We start from the raw sequence: 15,740 nt of genomic DNA, 5'->3' as shown, positions 1-15,740 counted from the left end.
GCTCGTCCCCTTCCTCCTGCCGTCGGGTGCGGCGGCACCGTCAGTCCCGGGGGCTGTCTGTCCCTCTCAGCCCTGCGCCTGCCGGGCAGGGCACGTGCTCACAGCCCTGGGTTGATTTATTTTTTTAAGGGGGGGGGGGGTAGTTTTATTTTGGTGGGGTTGGGCGGGAAGGAAGGCTGGGGGTTTTGTAAAGTGTCCACTCCCCGTCCTGTTTAGTTTCCCGCAATTTTTCTTCTGCCCTCTGTCCCTCCTGCCTTCCTTCTCCTCCCAAGCCCTCCGGCCCCCGTCCCAGGCTTGCCGTGTCTCTCGGTCCCCACCCTCCCTCTCTCCACTTCTTTTCTCGTGTGTCTGGTTTCTCCCTTCCTTTCCTACCCTTGGGTTTCCTGAGTCGGTGGGAGAAGGGCGGGCGGGGGGGCCGAGCGGCCCAGCGTGGGGGGGGTGGGCGGGGCGGGGCGGGGCAGTGGGAGTTGCCCCGAGCGCCCCGACTCCGCCCACCAGGGGGAGGCGCTTGCCTGGTGCCGCCCAGGGAAGGGGCTCGGGCCGCCGAAGGCCTGTTCTGTCGTGTGCCGCCGGGCGACGTGCATTGATGGGGAAGCTGCTGGAGGAGCAGGGGTGGGGGGCGGGTGGGAGGGGAAAGGCAAATGCAGATATATATTAAAGACAAATAATCTAGATACCGCGAGCAGCGGCCTGTGGCACCCGTTGGGCGCGGGCACCAGGGAAGAGAGAGAGCGAGGCATCGCCCGCTGACTGCTGGGGTCACTTCTCTGCCCACGGGCTCCCTGCTCCCCCAGTTTTTTTTTCTCTCTTTGTTAACAAATGTGTCTGAGTCTTGGAAAACACCCCAACCCCGGAAATGTGTGGGAAAAGAAAACAAAAACTTTCCAAATCCAACGGTCCTGTGCAGTTTTTTTCCGGGTGGGTACCGTCGGGACATTGGTCCTGGCTCTGGCCTGGGGTCTGGGCCCGAATTGCGGCCCATGAGAGCTGGTAAGTAGCCTCCAAAGATTTGGGCCGAGCATGGCTTTGGGCTCCTGGGGGGCGGCTTGTCTTTGTCTCACCCCCATGTCCCTCCTGGCCCCAGGATCGGGCCAGGTAAGCAGCTGGTCTGTGGTCTTAGCTGAGCCCACCCACCTGAGCTCTGGAGGTGATCAGATCACCAGAGGCAAGAGCATCGTGTTGCCCCCTAGTGGCCACATCGGGCCCACGCCTCTGGGGGCTGCTGGGGTCTTGCTACAGCCCTTGGGGAAGGTGGTGGTGGTCCTGGGTGGCCAGGGCTCCAGTGGCTGAGTGCACATTTGCCCCCAGTTCCGCCCAACTCCAGGGTCTCTGCTTTTTCTGCATCTCTAGGGATTTGGAACCTAATCTCTGCCGCCCCGCCTACCCACCCCCTCCCGGGACCCCCCGTCTACACTGCCCCAGTCTGCGCTGCTCGCCGGCTGACTGTGGGCAGCTCCTGCAGCTGTAGATAGAAATAGAGCTTCATCCTAGGGCGTTTGCTCCTTCATGGAGACACTGAACAAGCCCACGGTCCCAAACACGCGGAGAGACGGGTCTGGATTTGAAACTCTTAGGTGAGGGTTAGGTGCCAGCGTCCTCAGGAGAGAGGAGGGTGGATGGTCTTCCTCTCCCAGGTGGCAGTTTGGGATCGCCATGCCGCTGGGCACGTGAGCCCTGACTCAGCCGTGCTCCTGTCACTCAGGTCTCCTCCACTTTCTGCTTTCTTGTGCCCTTGGCTCGCCGTCGCCCTGGGCCACTTGAAGCTGCTCCCCAAGCTCCCATCGACAGGTGGCTCTGCTGCTGGCCAGCCCATTCTTGCGGCATTTTCCAGTTCGCAAGTCTGGTCCATGGACACCTGCCAGGTCTTTGAGCTTGGTGTCCACAGGAGCCTCGCCTCCTCGTCCTTCCTTCCATCCTGGGATGCAGCTTTTTTGTTTCAGGATCCTCCTTACCCTGGGGTGTGCCCCCAGGGGCCTTTGAGAGCCCTGCCCCAGAGTCCTATCACTGGTGGGAGAGCGGGTTCTCCAGTAGCTGCCCTCCTGAACCAGCCACCTGGGGGGAGGCATGGGCCCTGCTTCTGCCCAGCTGCTCACAGCCCAGGAGCCTGAGGTCAGCTGTAACCCCCTGTGGAAGCCTGCGGGGAGGCCCTGACTTAGGGTGGTGCGGCCAGGACATCCTGTCCCTGTGCTGGCCGTGGCCTTGCGCCCACGTCTTCCGCTGCTGTTCTGTTTGTCCGAGGGATGGAAATTTATCTCAGGTTCCCCCGCCCCATCGTCACTGGCCAAAGAAAACCAAGAGAGGCAGGCAGGAGTTCCTTGGTGTCAAGAAGGGAACGTTCTTCTTCCAGAAATTTCTAGAAATTCTATTTGTCTATTCCAGAAATTCTAAATTTCTATTCCAGAATTTCGAGAAATTCATTCTTATTCTAGAAATTTCTAGAATGGCCCTGAACAGTCTGTCAGAGTAGGGGGCCAGAAAGAGGGACAGTGGAGGAGTTGGAAGGATGGGTGCCAGTCCTGCTCATTGCCATGGGGGTGTAGGACTGGGTGTTTTCTTCTCTTTGTAAGGAGACTAAGAGCTCTTTGTCACTCAAGGGGTTGGTTGTGAGTCAATCTACCATTGACTCAGTTTACCTGTCTGTAAGATATGGTCACTTCAGTCTCAGCTCCTTCGTCTGGGCATCTGATGTTGAACCTATCACCTGGGCCTGAGCTGAGGTCCTTTGGAGTCTGGCTGGCCTGGCATTGACCCTCAGGAGTGTCCAAATAGCACCTGGGGGTGACTGAAATTCCAGGGACCTCGCTCATTGACAGTTGGTTCTATCAGGGATGTACCAGGAGATTCCACCTGGGGAGGAGCAAGGACCGAGCTGGGGAAGAAGGTCGAAGTGGAGTCTAGCTGATCCCTTTGACCTTGAAGACCTGCCCTACCACCCAAACCCCCGGTGGAGGGAACACAAGGTCAGCCAGTCCTGGCACTCTTCTGGAAGGACATCCCTTTCCTGGAGGCGGATATGGAGCCGAAGGAGCCTGCGTTGCCCTCCCCACACACCCTTCTGGGAGAGCTGCAGGCCTGGCTGGAGACAGGAGGATGGCCAAAGTGGGTCCGAAGCCACTTTCCTGTCCCCACTGCTAGAGGCCTCTACTTCCATGGGGCGAATGAGACTGTGAGACTGTTGACCACTTCCTTCCCACGCCCGGTTTCCTGGGCTCTTCCCTTGCAAGTGTCCCTGCAGCCTCGGGGGGCAGGTGCTCTCTGTGGTGAGCAGTAAATTGGGGGTTCCCAAGTGAAGACCGCTTGAGTGGAGCACCCATCTAGAAGGCAGGCCTGGGACTGCTGTGAAGGGAGACCCCTCTCCCTTTGCAGGGCACCCACTCTGCCACGGGGATGACGCTCACCCCCAGCTGCCCCAGAGGGGCCGGGTCCTGGACCCTCCCAGTTTCCAGATCCTGTTGAGTGAGGGGAGACATGTTGGAAGCAGGTCGGCCCTGGGTCCTGGAAGACCGTGACCTCCTGGAAGGGCCAGGAGCAAGGCTGCTCTGAACGTGGGCAGAGGGACAGCTCTGACCACTTGGTGAACTGGAGGATACCCTAGCGGGGAGGAGGAGCCATCTCTCACCAGTCCTGGGTTCTCTCTTCTGGAAGCTTCTGGACACCAGCGGGTCCCAAGAATGCTGAGCAATGGTAAGGAAGTAGCTGGGGCTCAGCTGGGCAGCAGGCAGACAGGACGGAAAGTTCAGGGCAGGCTGGGACAACCTTGCCTTTGGGCATCTTAACAAACATGATCCCCACCCCTGTCCCCTGTGTCTTTGTGTGTGTGTGGGGGGGGGGGGGATTCTTCACTGAGGGGTGGCCACAGGCAGAAAGCTAAAAGACACGATCCCCCCACTAAAGAGGCCCGAGGCTATGCTGACAAGACCAGGCCAGGGAGTGCTTCTGTCTCCCAAAGGTCTCGAGGCCTGAGGGCAGGCTGGGGGGGTCGTAGCCAAGGTTGGGCTCTGGAGACCTGGGCCTGACTCTTGATTCGGTCCCTCGTAGCTGCCCATCATGGGCAATCGGTTTCTCCAAGCCTTACTTTCCCATCTGTAAAATGGGGCATCTTCCTCGAAGGGCTCGGGAAGAGATGAGATGATGCCATGAGATGCCCAGGACGGTGCCTAGGCCACAACACAGGCAGGAAAGGGCAGATAGGCTGGCCTGGGAAAGGGTCAGCCCCCAGAGGAGCTCCCCAGAACTCTCCTCTGCCCCACCCCCACCCGTGGCTCTTCACTGGAGTCAGGCAGGGGCAGTCATTTGATCCTTTATTCATTCTTTTGTCGCCTCCCCCCCCAACGCCCCTCCTGCCAGGCTTTGTGTGGGGGCCGGGTCAGATCAGGGGGCAAGGGGGCCACTCCAATCCTCTGGGAACTCATAGCTGGCAGGGTGGGAGACAGGTGCGTGGCTGTGGGTAAGGGTTTCACTATGGCCTCGGGCTGCACCCCTGGAAGGAGGCGGTTGCCCTGAGTCTGGGAAGCTGAAGAGGAGTTTGGTAGGTAGAGAAGGGGAGAGGCAGGATTGGTCCCGTGGCTGGAGTGTGCAGAGGGGTGACCGGGGGCCAGAGCTGCCCTTTGGGTACAACTGAGGAGCTGAGACTTGTGCGGAGATCTCGGGGTAGTGCGATGAGTTTGGGACGTTTTGACCTTGGATGATGGTGGCCTCCAAGCTCGGTGGGGGGTAGGGCTGCGGGGAGGAGGGGGGGAACAGTGGACAGCTGGGGGCCGTGAGCAGAGAGGAGGGGAGCACGGTGTAGACAGGGTCCTGCTGGTCCTTGATCCTTTTCAAAGTCACAAGGGAGGGTCCGGTGGGGTGCCCGGGGCCGCCCCTGGACCCTCTGGAGATGGTGGCCTTTGTCGTCCTGCCTTCTCCGAAGGAGAGAGGGTGCTTCTCCCAATGTCCCATCGCAGAATGCCCGGGAGCTTAAAAGTGTGTGGATTTCAGGACAGTGCGCCCCGGGGGGCTGTGTGTCGCTTTCATCACTGCCCTGTTCAGACATGAAAGACAAGAGGGGTGTGGCTCGTGCGTGCAGAGTGACCTCTGACCCCTGAACTGGGTCCCTCCTGAGGTCTCAGGAGGTACCACTGCCCTGCTCTTGGGGGCCCAGGAATGGGCACGTGCTGGGAAGCGGGGGCGGGGGGGCAGTGACAGCCTGCCAGCCATCTAGGGGCTTTCGTGGTAGAATTTGGGGTCGGTGAGCACCCCTCCTCTCCCAGCAACGCCCATCACACCCTCGGCCCGTCCTTCTTAACAAACGACTACACTCTCCCTTCCCCTCGACGCCTCTGAAGGTGGCCCCGAGGGTGGCCCAGCCTCAGGCCCAGAGCAGGAGACGAAGTCCACAGTGTCAGCCAGGAGCCCCGGCGCTTGGTCTCCGCTCTCCCAAAGATGTGCTGTTTGACTCTGGGCCAATCCCGTCCCTTTCTGTGCCTCTGCTTCTCTCTCTGCCCAGTGACGGGGTGGGGGCGGGGGGCAGGGGGGAGACGGAGAGGGCGGGCCCCGGGCCGAGCTCACTCACTGGTTCTGCACATCTTGAACCGTGTCGGGCAGCGGCAGGCTCTGTGTCTCGGGCAGCAACAATGCAGCCAAGCCGCTCAGCACCGGCACCGCCCCGTAGACCAGCAGCGGCAGTGAGCGGCCGTGCGCACCCAGCAGCCGCACCAGAGGCCCCAGGATAGCTCCCGCGCGGGCTGCCATCTGGCCCAGGCCCACCGCTGTCATCCTGCAGTCCCAGAAACACCCGTGAGGGCCTCCCAGCCCGGCCCAGCCCCACTCTGTCCAGGGAGGCACAGTGGTTCAGGCGGGCGGGTAGGGGGGGAGCAGAATGCACCTGCTCAGCCCTGAGACCACATGGGAGGGGGATGGCGGCGGGAACATCCGGGGCTGGGGAAGGCCACCCCCACCCTGCCCTCGCAGCCCAGGGTGACCCCTTCTTCGGGCCTGGGCGTAGCCTCACCTGAGCACGGTGGGGAAGAGCTCACCAGTGTAGATGCTGATGCAGGTGAAGGCGGCCCCCAGGCCCCCGAGCCCCAGCACGGCCAGGGATGAACGCAGGGCCCCCAACTCTGTGGACAGGGAAGGGGGTAGCGAGGTTGGTGGCGGGGCTCCGAGGTCAGATGGGGGCCGGACTTCTCCCCGACCTCCCAAATGTCTATGACTCCCCTCCCTCTGGGTGTCCCCCACAACGCACACACGCACCACATCCTAGGTGACACCGTGGTTCCGTTCGCTGCCCCCCAAACTGCTGCCCAACCCGATAACCCTGAGCCAGACCCTGGGAGTCCTCCTTGGCCCCCTGCTCCCTCCCCTCCCCCTGCAGGACGCCACCCCCTCCACTCCACCCCTGTTCCTGCTGCCTGGGGCGGGCCGTCACCATTTGTCCCAGATGCCCCAGCAGCCTCCTTCCCCACTGGGCCCCTGCTCTAGACCAGCACCCTCTGAGGAGGGGGCAGGGGCCCCTGTCCCTGGCTCAGCACCCCGAGGTAGGGAAGCCTCTGGCCGCTCACCGTGGGGCACCAGCATATTGGCCAAGACGCAGAGCCCCGCCAGCACCAGGGACGCCACCTGAGTGGACCTGCGGCCCAGGCGGTTCAGCAGCAGCAGGGTGCCGATCTTGGCCGGGATGTCCACGACCCCAATGAGGACCTGGAGCAGGAAGATGTCGCTGCCGAGGGCCTGCAGGTCTAGGGCCAGGCCGTAGAAGGTGAAGCCGAAGGCGAACCTGCGGGCGGGGCGGGGCGGGTGGGGTCAGGCTGGGGCGGGGGCTGCTCCTTTGCTGGTTGGTCCTCAGACCCGCCTCCAGCCTCCCCCTGCAGGCTCTGCATAGTGGAGGGCTGGTCTCTGTGCACCACCTGGCCCCAGGCCTCCCCCCTTCCCCGGTGCCACCCCTCGGTAGGTTTGGCCAATGGGAGCCGCTGGTGAGGGGCTGGAGGCGCAGGGGGTGGGGTGGGGTGGGGGAGAGGCCAGGGTTTGCCTTCCTCCCTCCCTCTGGGCATCCTGTGTCCAGTCCTGTGTCCTTGCTGGGTGAGACTGGCTCTCGGGGCTCTGATAATACTGGGGTGGGTGTGCCTTCTTGCCTCGCTTATTCTCGAATGGCCTCCTCGGCCTGCTGGGCAGCTTAGCTCTCCCAGCGCCTTTGCTGTGAATCTTCCTCCTTAGGGGTCTCTGCCATCCCCTCTCCCCAGCCTGACCCCACCTGGCCTTGGCTGCTTCTTTGGGAGCCTGACTACTAGCAGGGGAGTGGGGGTGGGGTGGGGAATGGAATGCTTCAGGCCTGGTCCTGGAGGCGGGAGCAAGAGGAGAGTCCGTAGAGGTCCCCTGCCTGGATGCCAGTCAGGGCCTGACCCCAGGTTCCCGGCTGCCCAAGGCAGGCCCGAGGCAGAGGCTGGGGCCCCGGGTGGGTGAAGGGGCCTCTACCAGCACAGAGTGGAGACACAGGTCCGGAGGCCCAGTCCAGGTGTGCAAAGCAGGGCAGCCGGGCTGGCAGGAGCCTGGCTCGCACTCAGCTCCTCCCGCATGGCTGACAGCAAGGCCTGCAGGGACGGGGTGGGGCGGGGCGGGAGGGGAGTCACTGTCAGCATTGGGAGCACCGGACAGGTCCTCCTCCTTGAGACCCTCACCCTCCCAGGGGCCTGTGCAGGGGCAGGGAGAGGGTCTGAGGGCTGAGCCCTGGGGGAGCGCCCCGCCCCGCCCCGCCTCACCTCTGCAGTCACTGTGTCCTCCGCTGCCCTCTTCCCGTTGATGGCAGCCACCTTCTGTAGCTCCCGCAGGCCCTGCTCCAGCTTGCCCTTGATGAGGAGCCATCGGGCAGACTCCGCCAGCCACCTGCAGGGGGTCAAGGGCGGAGGATGGGTGGGTGCGGCCTGTGGCCCCAGGCTGCGTGAGCCTTACTGCCCTTCTGTCTCCCTCTGCCCAGGGGGGTGGCCTCATGGTGCCCATAGGCCCCAGGCTCAGGGACGCCACACCACCTGACGCCCTCCTTCCCCCACAGGACACCTTTTCTGCCTTTTTCCTTCTCTTCCTCGGACTGGGGGTTGGGAGTCCATATCCTCCCCTTCCAGCCTCCCTCCCGACCCTGTGGCCCTTCCCTGGCACCCCCCCCCCCCCCGCCCCCAGGAACCAGGCCTGGGTGAGCCTGTCTGCAGTGAGGACTGTAGTCTTGCAAGCCCTCCACAAGCCGCAAGCCCACTGGGGTCCCCCACCTCTCCCCAGGGAGGCCAGGCACCTGCCCGATGTCACATCCGTGGCCTTCCTGTTCACCCCCGAGGCTGCGCCTTCCTGCCAGAGCTGGCTCCTCCCCAGCTTCCCACCCAACCGGGGGCTCAGGCCTGGGGCAGGGTCTTTGGTCCTGGCGTCGCCAGCCCCCTCCACCTGCACCCAGGCAGCCACCAAGTCCTGTCACCACCAGCAGCACCGCTTGCGCCTGACCCGCCCCCCTGCCCTTGTCTCGCCTGTGGCCCGGTCGCCCACGTCAGGACAACACTTGCTGTCTCCTGGATGCCAGCTGGCCCCACGCATCCCGGCTCTACCCCCGATGCCAGGGCCCAGCTCCTAACCCTAACCTTGCCCCCACACCCCTCGACATCGGCCCAGATCCCTTGCGCTGGCCCAGCCCACCGAGGCCCCAGTCACGCCCACCATTCCACCCTGGCTCCTGTCTCCAGGCCTCTGCTCAGGCAGGCCCCCCAGCCAGGCACGCTTTCCCCTGGGAGCAGCAGCCAGGCGTGGGGTCACCTGCTCCGCATGCACGGGGCCCGAAGGTCCTCCCGGGTTAGAACAGGGGAGCGAAGGGGGGCTCAAGGCATACTTTCGAGGTAGAGTTGACAAGATCCAGTGACCTGCTGGGCTTAGGGTGGGGCGGGGAGGTCAGTGAGGGACAGGGAGGTGACGTGGTGTCTCTAACTCTGGGACCCGGCGGATGGGGGCTGCTATCCCCCCCACCCTTGCTGGGGAAGCCTTGGGAAAGAGCAGGTGCGAGAAGATGTTCACGTTTGTGAATCCGAGACATCAGTCGTGGCGATGTCACAAGGCGGGTTGGAAACGGGAGGCTGGAGTCTGGGGAGGGGCAGGTCTGGAGAGGGAATTCAGGGTTTGCAGCATGTGGCACAGGGGACACAGGTTAGGTCGCTTGGGAGAGGGCACCCCTCCTCCGATTCAGGGCCAAGAACAGTGGGGGCTGGGGCGCCTGGGTGGCTCAGTCGGTTAAGCGTCTGACTTCGGCTCAGGTCATGATCTCGCGGTCTGTGGATTCGAGCCCCGCGTCAGGCTCTGTGCTGACAGCTCAGAGCCTGGAGCCTGTTTCAGATTCTGTGTCTCCCTCTTCCTCTGACCCTCCCCTGTTCATGCTCTCTCTCTCTGTCTCAAAAATAAATTAATGTTAAAAAAAAAAAAAGAACAGTGGGGGCAGAGCCAGGGTGCCAGGGCCGTCGTGGGTGAAGCCTGGTGGTCGGGCGGGTTCGAGGAGAAGGGAAGGGGGGTGGGGCCGGCACAGGCAGACAACCTGTCACGGAGAGAAATGGGTTTCGAAGAGAAGCAGAGAAGCTGGTGGGAGTTCGCGGGCCATGGGCTCCCGCCCTCAGATGGTCCCCCTCTTATTCGTCAAGCCATCACGTGTGGGGTGTCTTGCCAGCTCCCAGCGGGGCAGTGTGCCTGTTTCGCTGTCGTCAGCCCCGCATCAGCCAGTGCCCTGCCCCTGGTGGGCACCCAGTAGCTGTTTGCTGAAGTCATGACGTGGTGGGTGACGCACGATTGTGGGCACGTGCACGGCACCTGGGTGGGCACGTCTGTCAGGAAAAGTGAGGCTCTCCCCCGTGAGCCAGCGTCAGCCTCAGAGAGCCAGGAAGGAGGCCCCGGAATCTGCACCGTTGACCCTTGCCCTCTACCCTCCAGCCTCCGCTCCATTGGTCCCGGGGGTCAAACGGCCATCCTGGAAAGCCACCCGTCAGCTGGAATGGCTTCCTCTCAGAGCCAGTGCAGGAAGCATGAATGTCTCCTGCTCTGCAGAGTGACTGCAAATTAGCTGCTCAGGGCTCCATTTTAAGAGCGTGTCTGCTCCAATCAGTGGGGCTTGGAGAGATCTGTAAAGTCAGCCCTCCTCCCGGTGCCAGTGCCCCGTCCTCCCCTGGGCTTCTGCCGGACTTCTTTCTGCAGGGGCCACGATGGCCAACCAAAAACCCAGAGTTGCTGGGTCTGTGTGTGAATGAGCCGGGCTCAGCCCTGTCCCAAAGGACATCCATTCATCCACTTACCCCTCCAGCCACCTGTTCAGCTCAGCTCAGCTCAGCTCATTTCTTGCCCACCACCTATTATCTATTGTCTGTTATTACCTGTTATCTATTATCTATCTACCTAGATAGATTATCCAGCCATCCATCCATTTATCCATCCATTATATCTATCATATCTATAATCTATCTATCTATCATCTATCTATATCATCCATCCATCCATCCATCCATCGATCTATCTATCCATCCGTCCATCCATCCATTATATCTATCATATCTATCATCTATCTATATCATCTATCCATCCATCCACCCATCCACCCATCCATCCATCCATCCATCCATCCATTATATCTATCATATCTATCATCTATCTATCTATCTATCTATGTATCATCTATCTATATCATCCATCCATCCATCCATCTATCTATCCATCCATCCATTCATCCATCCATCGATCAATCCATCCATCCATTATATCTATCATATCTATCTATCTATCTATCTATCTATCTATCATCTATCTATATCATCTATCCATCCATCCATCCATCCACCCACCCATCCATCCATCCATCTATCCAGATATCCATCCAACAAATATTTCCCATACACCTACTATGTCCCGGGAGTTTGGCAAGAGCCATGCCTGATTTATTTCAGGGCAGCACAGACACTTCCTAACTTCTCTAATATGTCAGCCCTGTGTGGGGCGCTGGGGTCCCCTCTGACCACTGGGTCTTGGTCCCTGCTCTTTAGTAAAATGTCAGCACATAAGGCTGACTGGGGCTGTGTCCTAGGAGCTGTGTGTATGTGTGTGTGTGTGTGTGTGTGTGTGTGTTGTATTTGTGTCTCACCCCTCAGCCTGGCCTAGTGCCTCGGCTCAGAAAATGTGCCCAGAGGCACACATGCCAAGGCAAGCAAGGAGTCAAGAGGGAAAAGGCCTAGAGATGATGGGAAGGAAGAGGGGAAGGGGGAGGATGAGTGCAGGGGGAGGAGGCACCGGGAGGAACAAGGAAGGGAGAAGCGTCTCCGGCGCCGGAGCCCCAGGCCGGGGTGGGTGAGCACCGTGGGCCTGTGGCCGCCAGCTGTGCCGGGCCCGTGGCTCCCCTCCGGCTGGGCTCCCTTGGCCTCCTGCGCCCCTGGTCCCTGCCCCCAGGGTGGAGGGTAGGCAGGGCCTTCTCTGAGGAGGGGGGACGGCACCCACCAGGAATACACAAAGCAGAGGAAGAAGGGGGCAGAGACAACCAGCTGCAGCAGGGCCCAGTCACGCACACCGTAGGCCACTGTGGCCATCAGGACCTGGCCGAAGCTGAAGCCCAGGGAGTTCAAAGTCATCACCAAGGCTCGGGCACGCGTGGACGTCCACTCCATCACTGCAAGGAGACCGCAAGGGTCAGCCTGGGAGCCCACACGAGCCTCCCTCGCCTGGCCCGGGTCAGGTGACCTACGGAGAGTGCAAGTGTTCATCATGACGCCCGCCACGGCCAAGGCCACCAGGAAGCGAAACAGGCAGTACACCGGGAAGGTGGGGGCGAAGGCGGCCGCCGTGCCCGACACGGCCATCTGAAGGTAGTTCCAGGTCAGCACCAGCCTGCGCCCAAACCTGCGGGCACACAAACGGGCAGGTGGTGGGCGGGTCCACGGGGCGCCACGGCACCGGCCACGGGCGTCTGAGCAGAGGTCACGGTGACTCTTGGGTCCAGATCCGAGTTATCCACCCCCCCCCCCCCCCCCGCCCACGAAAGGCTTGTAGGCCCAGGTGGCAGCCCCGGGCAGAGAACGAGCTCCCCGTCAGCAGGAGCACTCAACAACAGCTTTTAGCGGTTTTAGGCAGATTTTAGCCGTAAGTGTCTTGTAGGAGTGACGACCCTCTACAACCCCAGAAACAAAGGCCTAGAGCGCGTACAGGGCTTCCTCAGTGGCAGAGCCAGAAAGCATCAGGGGAGAGACACACGGAGATGGGAGCACAGAGGCGTGAGGGAAAAGGGGCTTCTAGAACTGGGGGGGGGGGTACTCACCTGTCGGAGACTTGGCCAAACACGGCAGCTCCACCAGGATCCCCGACAGGTAGATGGACTGGGCCATGGGCTTCAGGGCGTGGGAGTCGCACACAAGGTCCCACTGGCGGGAGAGGAGTGGGGAGCTGAGCCCAGACAAGCAGGGGTGGAGGCGTAGGATGGGAAGGCCTGAGGGAACCAGGTGTGGGTGGATGGCCCGGTGACCTCTAGGGTGGTGGGCCAGGGCTAAGCCTCCCCACATCACCCTCTGGTCCAGGGTCAAGTTCTCTCTGGCCTCATCTCTCCCCTGCCTCACCCGGTTTGCCACGCCAGCCGGAGTTGGCGTCACCTCCCGATTCCCCCGGGGGCCGCTCCCTTCTAGAGAGAGGCCCCTTCCCCTGGCCGGGGTGGGGGGCCCCTCCCACTCGCCTGCGTTTGCCTGATGCCTCCCCCCCGGGGTCTGAGAACTGGGGTCACGGTGGCGGGAGCTGCCTGTGTCACAGCTAATCAGCGGCAGCGGGGCTGGCCTGGCGGTCACGGGCAGCACCCACTCTTCCACGAGCCAGGGGCCAGTGTCTGTCTGTAGGCTGGGTCCTGCCGCCCACTCCCCTGTAGGGCAGGGGCGGGAGGAGGGCACCGATGGCGGGTGAGGAGGCTTGCAGAGGGCAGGTCCCTCCCAGGACTGGGCCGTGCTGAGTCCAGTCAAGTGTGAGCTCTGCCCTCGGCCCCTAAGGTGCCAGGACTTGGGGAGGGTGTCAGGGGAGGCGCTTACCTTGGCCACAATGGTAGAGGTGAAGGTGCTGCGGTCGTAGACCCAGCCGTCCACGCACGGCTCCGTGGCGGCCTCGCTCCAGTTGGTGGCCGTGCCGTTGGGGTCCAGGAGCTGCCACTGGGGTTGGCGGAAGCGGCGACACCGGTGGGGCTCGTGGTTGGGGCCCGGGGGGATGGAGACGGTCAGGAGGTCCTTGGGGCCCAGGGCCCCGGGGACACCGGCCTGGGCGGTGCTGTTGTCCAGGAGGGGCACCCAGCAGCGGTGGCTGGGCACGGCGGCCGAGAAGTTCTCCATCATGCTCTGAGTGGTGAGCCACATGATAGGGACCACCAGAGCCACCATCTGGAGAACCTGGAACCTGCCCAGGCCGCCCACTTGGTCCAGGAGCTCAGAAAACGCCATGGAGCCCGCCGAGGGGGCCCAGGGGAGGTGCCCACTTCACAGAAGCTGGCCCAGGGCAAAGGGGCCAAGGCCGGCGACCTGCTTCCCCCACAGCAGCACCTGCTTCGTCAGCTGAGAAGCCTGGAGCATGGCAGTGGCCTCCGGCCTCGCTCCCCCTGGGCCAGGACTCTCCGGGCGCCTGCCCAGCAAATGTCACTCAGGGTGCCTCCGACTCGGACCAGGGGTTGCTAGGTGTGACCCCTGAGCCACCAGCATCCTTCCGGAGACGTAGCTGGCCCTGGACCTCCAGGAGGAGCTGAATAAAGGAAGTGGGGAAAGTGGAGACCGAAGTCACCCAGACTGGAATAAAACACTGACCAGGTGACCCTTACAGAATAGGCGTTAAGGCTTGGTCGAAGTTTAACCCAACTGTGACGTAGGCTGCTGCCTGCCCTCCACACCCCTGCCTGCCTCAAAGGGCAGGGACCTTACTGATCCTGGGACTGGAAGGAGCTGGAGCGACATCCTGTGGGCTGCTGGGACGTGTGTGTGTGTGTGCGTGTGTGTGTGTGTGTCCCAAGTTATGGGCAGCCATCTGAACCCACACCTCCCATCCTGTGTGGCCCAGCACCCCCCATCATCTGCTGCCATTGATGCCCCCAAACTTCTGCTGTCACCCTCTCCGAGCCCTTGCAAGTTCTCCCCAGTGTCACCAGACACGTGTGCATGATGTGTGGGAACAATGACAGTGACCTAACCGTTTCTTCTGTGCTTTGGGGCACGAGGCCACCCATTTTAGGGGTAACTCCCGCCCCATTGCCTTTTGTCTCGCCCACTCTCCCCCTGCCCATCCACTGGCCTCTGTGCCCCCCACCCCGAGCACGCCCTGTGCCAGCTCCGCGGGCTCCTAGCCTTGCTCCCGTCCTGGCTGGTGCTCCCAGCCTGGAATGCCACATCCTGAACGTACCACAAGGGCCTTCTCCTCCAGGGAGCTCTGCTTGCTTATTCTTGCCTCCCTCCTGGGCCCTACGTTAGTAGTGGAGCCCCATCTTCGCTCTGGCCTGCACCCTTTCATTATTGTCCAACTGGTCTCATGTCCAGCCAGTTGCCGGAGGGCAGGAACCCTTCTTTGGAGCATGTTTGGGACCAGCACGGGTCTGGACAGCTAAAGCAGCCTCCATAAAGACTTGCTCCCGCTGGTTTTAAAGGCAGCTTCTCAGGGGCGCCTGGGTGGCTCAGCCGGTGAAGCGTCCCGACTTCGGCTCAGGTCATGATCTCACAGTTGGTGAGTTCGAGCCCCGCGTCGGGCTCTGTGCGGACAGCTCGGAGCCTGGAGCCTGCTTCGGATTCTGTGTCTCCTTCTCTCTCTGCCCCTCTCCTGTTCACGCTCTGTCTCTCTCTGTCTCAAAAATAAATAAACGTTAAAAAAAATAAAAAAAAAAAAAAAAGATTTCCTCTCTCTCTCCCTCTACCCCTCTCCCTCACTCACATTCTCTCTCTTAAAAAAAAAAAAAAGAAAGAAAAGGAAAAAGAAAATTTAAATAAATGACCCCAGGGGCGCCTGGGTGGCGCAGTCGGTTAAGCGTCCGACTTCGGCCAGGTCACGATCTCGCGGTCCGGGGGTTCGAGCCCCGCGTCGGGCTCTGGGCTGATGGCTCGGAGCCTGGAGCCTGTTTCCGATTCTGTGTCTCCCTCTCTCTCTGCCCCTCCCCCGTTCATGCTCTGTCTCTCTCTGTCCCAAAAATAAATAAATGTTAAAAAAAAAAAACCCAAAAAAAAGAAATTAAAAGTTAACCACCCCCCCCAATCTGCCACTCTCCCTCCCATCCTCAGAAAAGCCCCCTCTTTGGCCTGTCTTTGGCCCCCACCTCTTTTCCTGCTACTCTTTAGGTACAAGACCCCAAAAGCATTATTGCCATCGCCTCCAATTCCTCCTTCTTTTTTGGATTGATTCCCATCAAGTTTTCGTCCCTGTCACGCCCTGGTCCCCAGTGACCTTGCCGCGGCTGCGTTCGGTGACATTTTCAGGGCTCCTCTTACTTGAGCCATCTCAGCCGCTGGCCCTTCTCCCTCTGGGCCGCCACTCTCCCCACACGCTTCTGTCTCCTTTGCTGGCCCCTTCTCTTCTCCCCACACTCTGTGTCCTTGTTCCTCTTCTTAAAAATTTTTTTAACATTTGTTTTTGAGAGACAGAGCGGGAGCAGGGGAGGGGCAGAGAGAGAGGGAGACGCAGAATCCGAAGCGGGCTCCAGGCTCTGAGCTGTCAGCACAGAGCCCGACGCGGGGCTTGAACTCACGGACCGCGAGTCGAATGCTTCACCGACT

The 15,740-nt window shown here is 61.3% G+C and overlaps 1 protein-coding gene across 1 annotated transcript; it reads right to left on the bottom strand.

Moving 5' to 3' along the window:
• Window positions 1-4,284: 4,284 nt before the first annotated feature.
• On the bottom strand, window positions 4,285-14,639 carry SLC22A12 (solute carrier family 22 member 12). The gene is given in 11 exon segments (XM_043581581.1): window positions 4,285-5,020; window positions 5,552-5,755; window positions 5,990-6,098; window positions 6,540-6,754; window positions 7,450-7,565; window positions 7,734-7,857; window positions 11,470-11,638; window positions 11,714-11,868; window positions 12,284-12,317; window positions 12,320-12,386; window positions 13,035-14,639. Coding segments are annotated over 11 exon segments (1,659 nt in total). The 5' UTR covers window positions 13,437-14,639; the 3' UTR covers window positions 4,285-4,956.
• Window positions 14,640-15,740: the final 1,101 nt, after the last annotated feature.

The sequence above is a fragment of the Prionailurus bengalensis genome, chromosome D1 (assembly GCF_016509475.1).
Source record: "Prionailurus bengalensis isolate Pbe53 chromosome D1, Fcat_Pben_1.1_paternal_pri, whole genome shotgun sequence".
NCBI lineage: Eukaryota > Metazoa > Chordata > Mammalia > Carnivora > Felidae > Prionailurus > Prionailurus bengalensis.
Note: the sequence above shows the minus strand (reverse complement) of the source record. Positions and strands in the feature narration are given on the sequence as shown.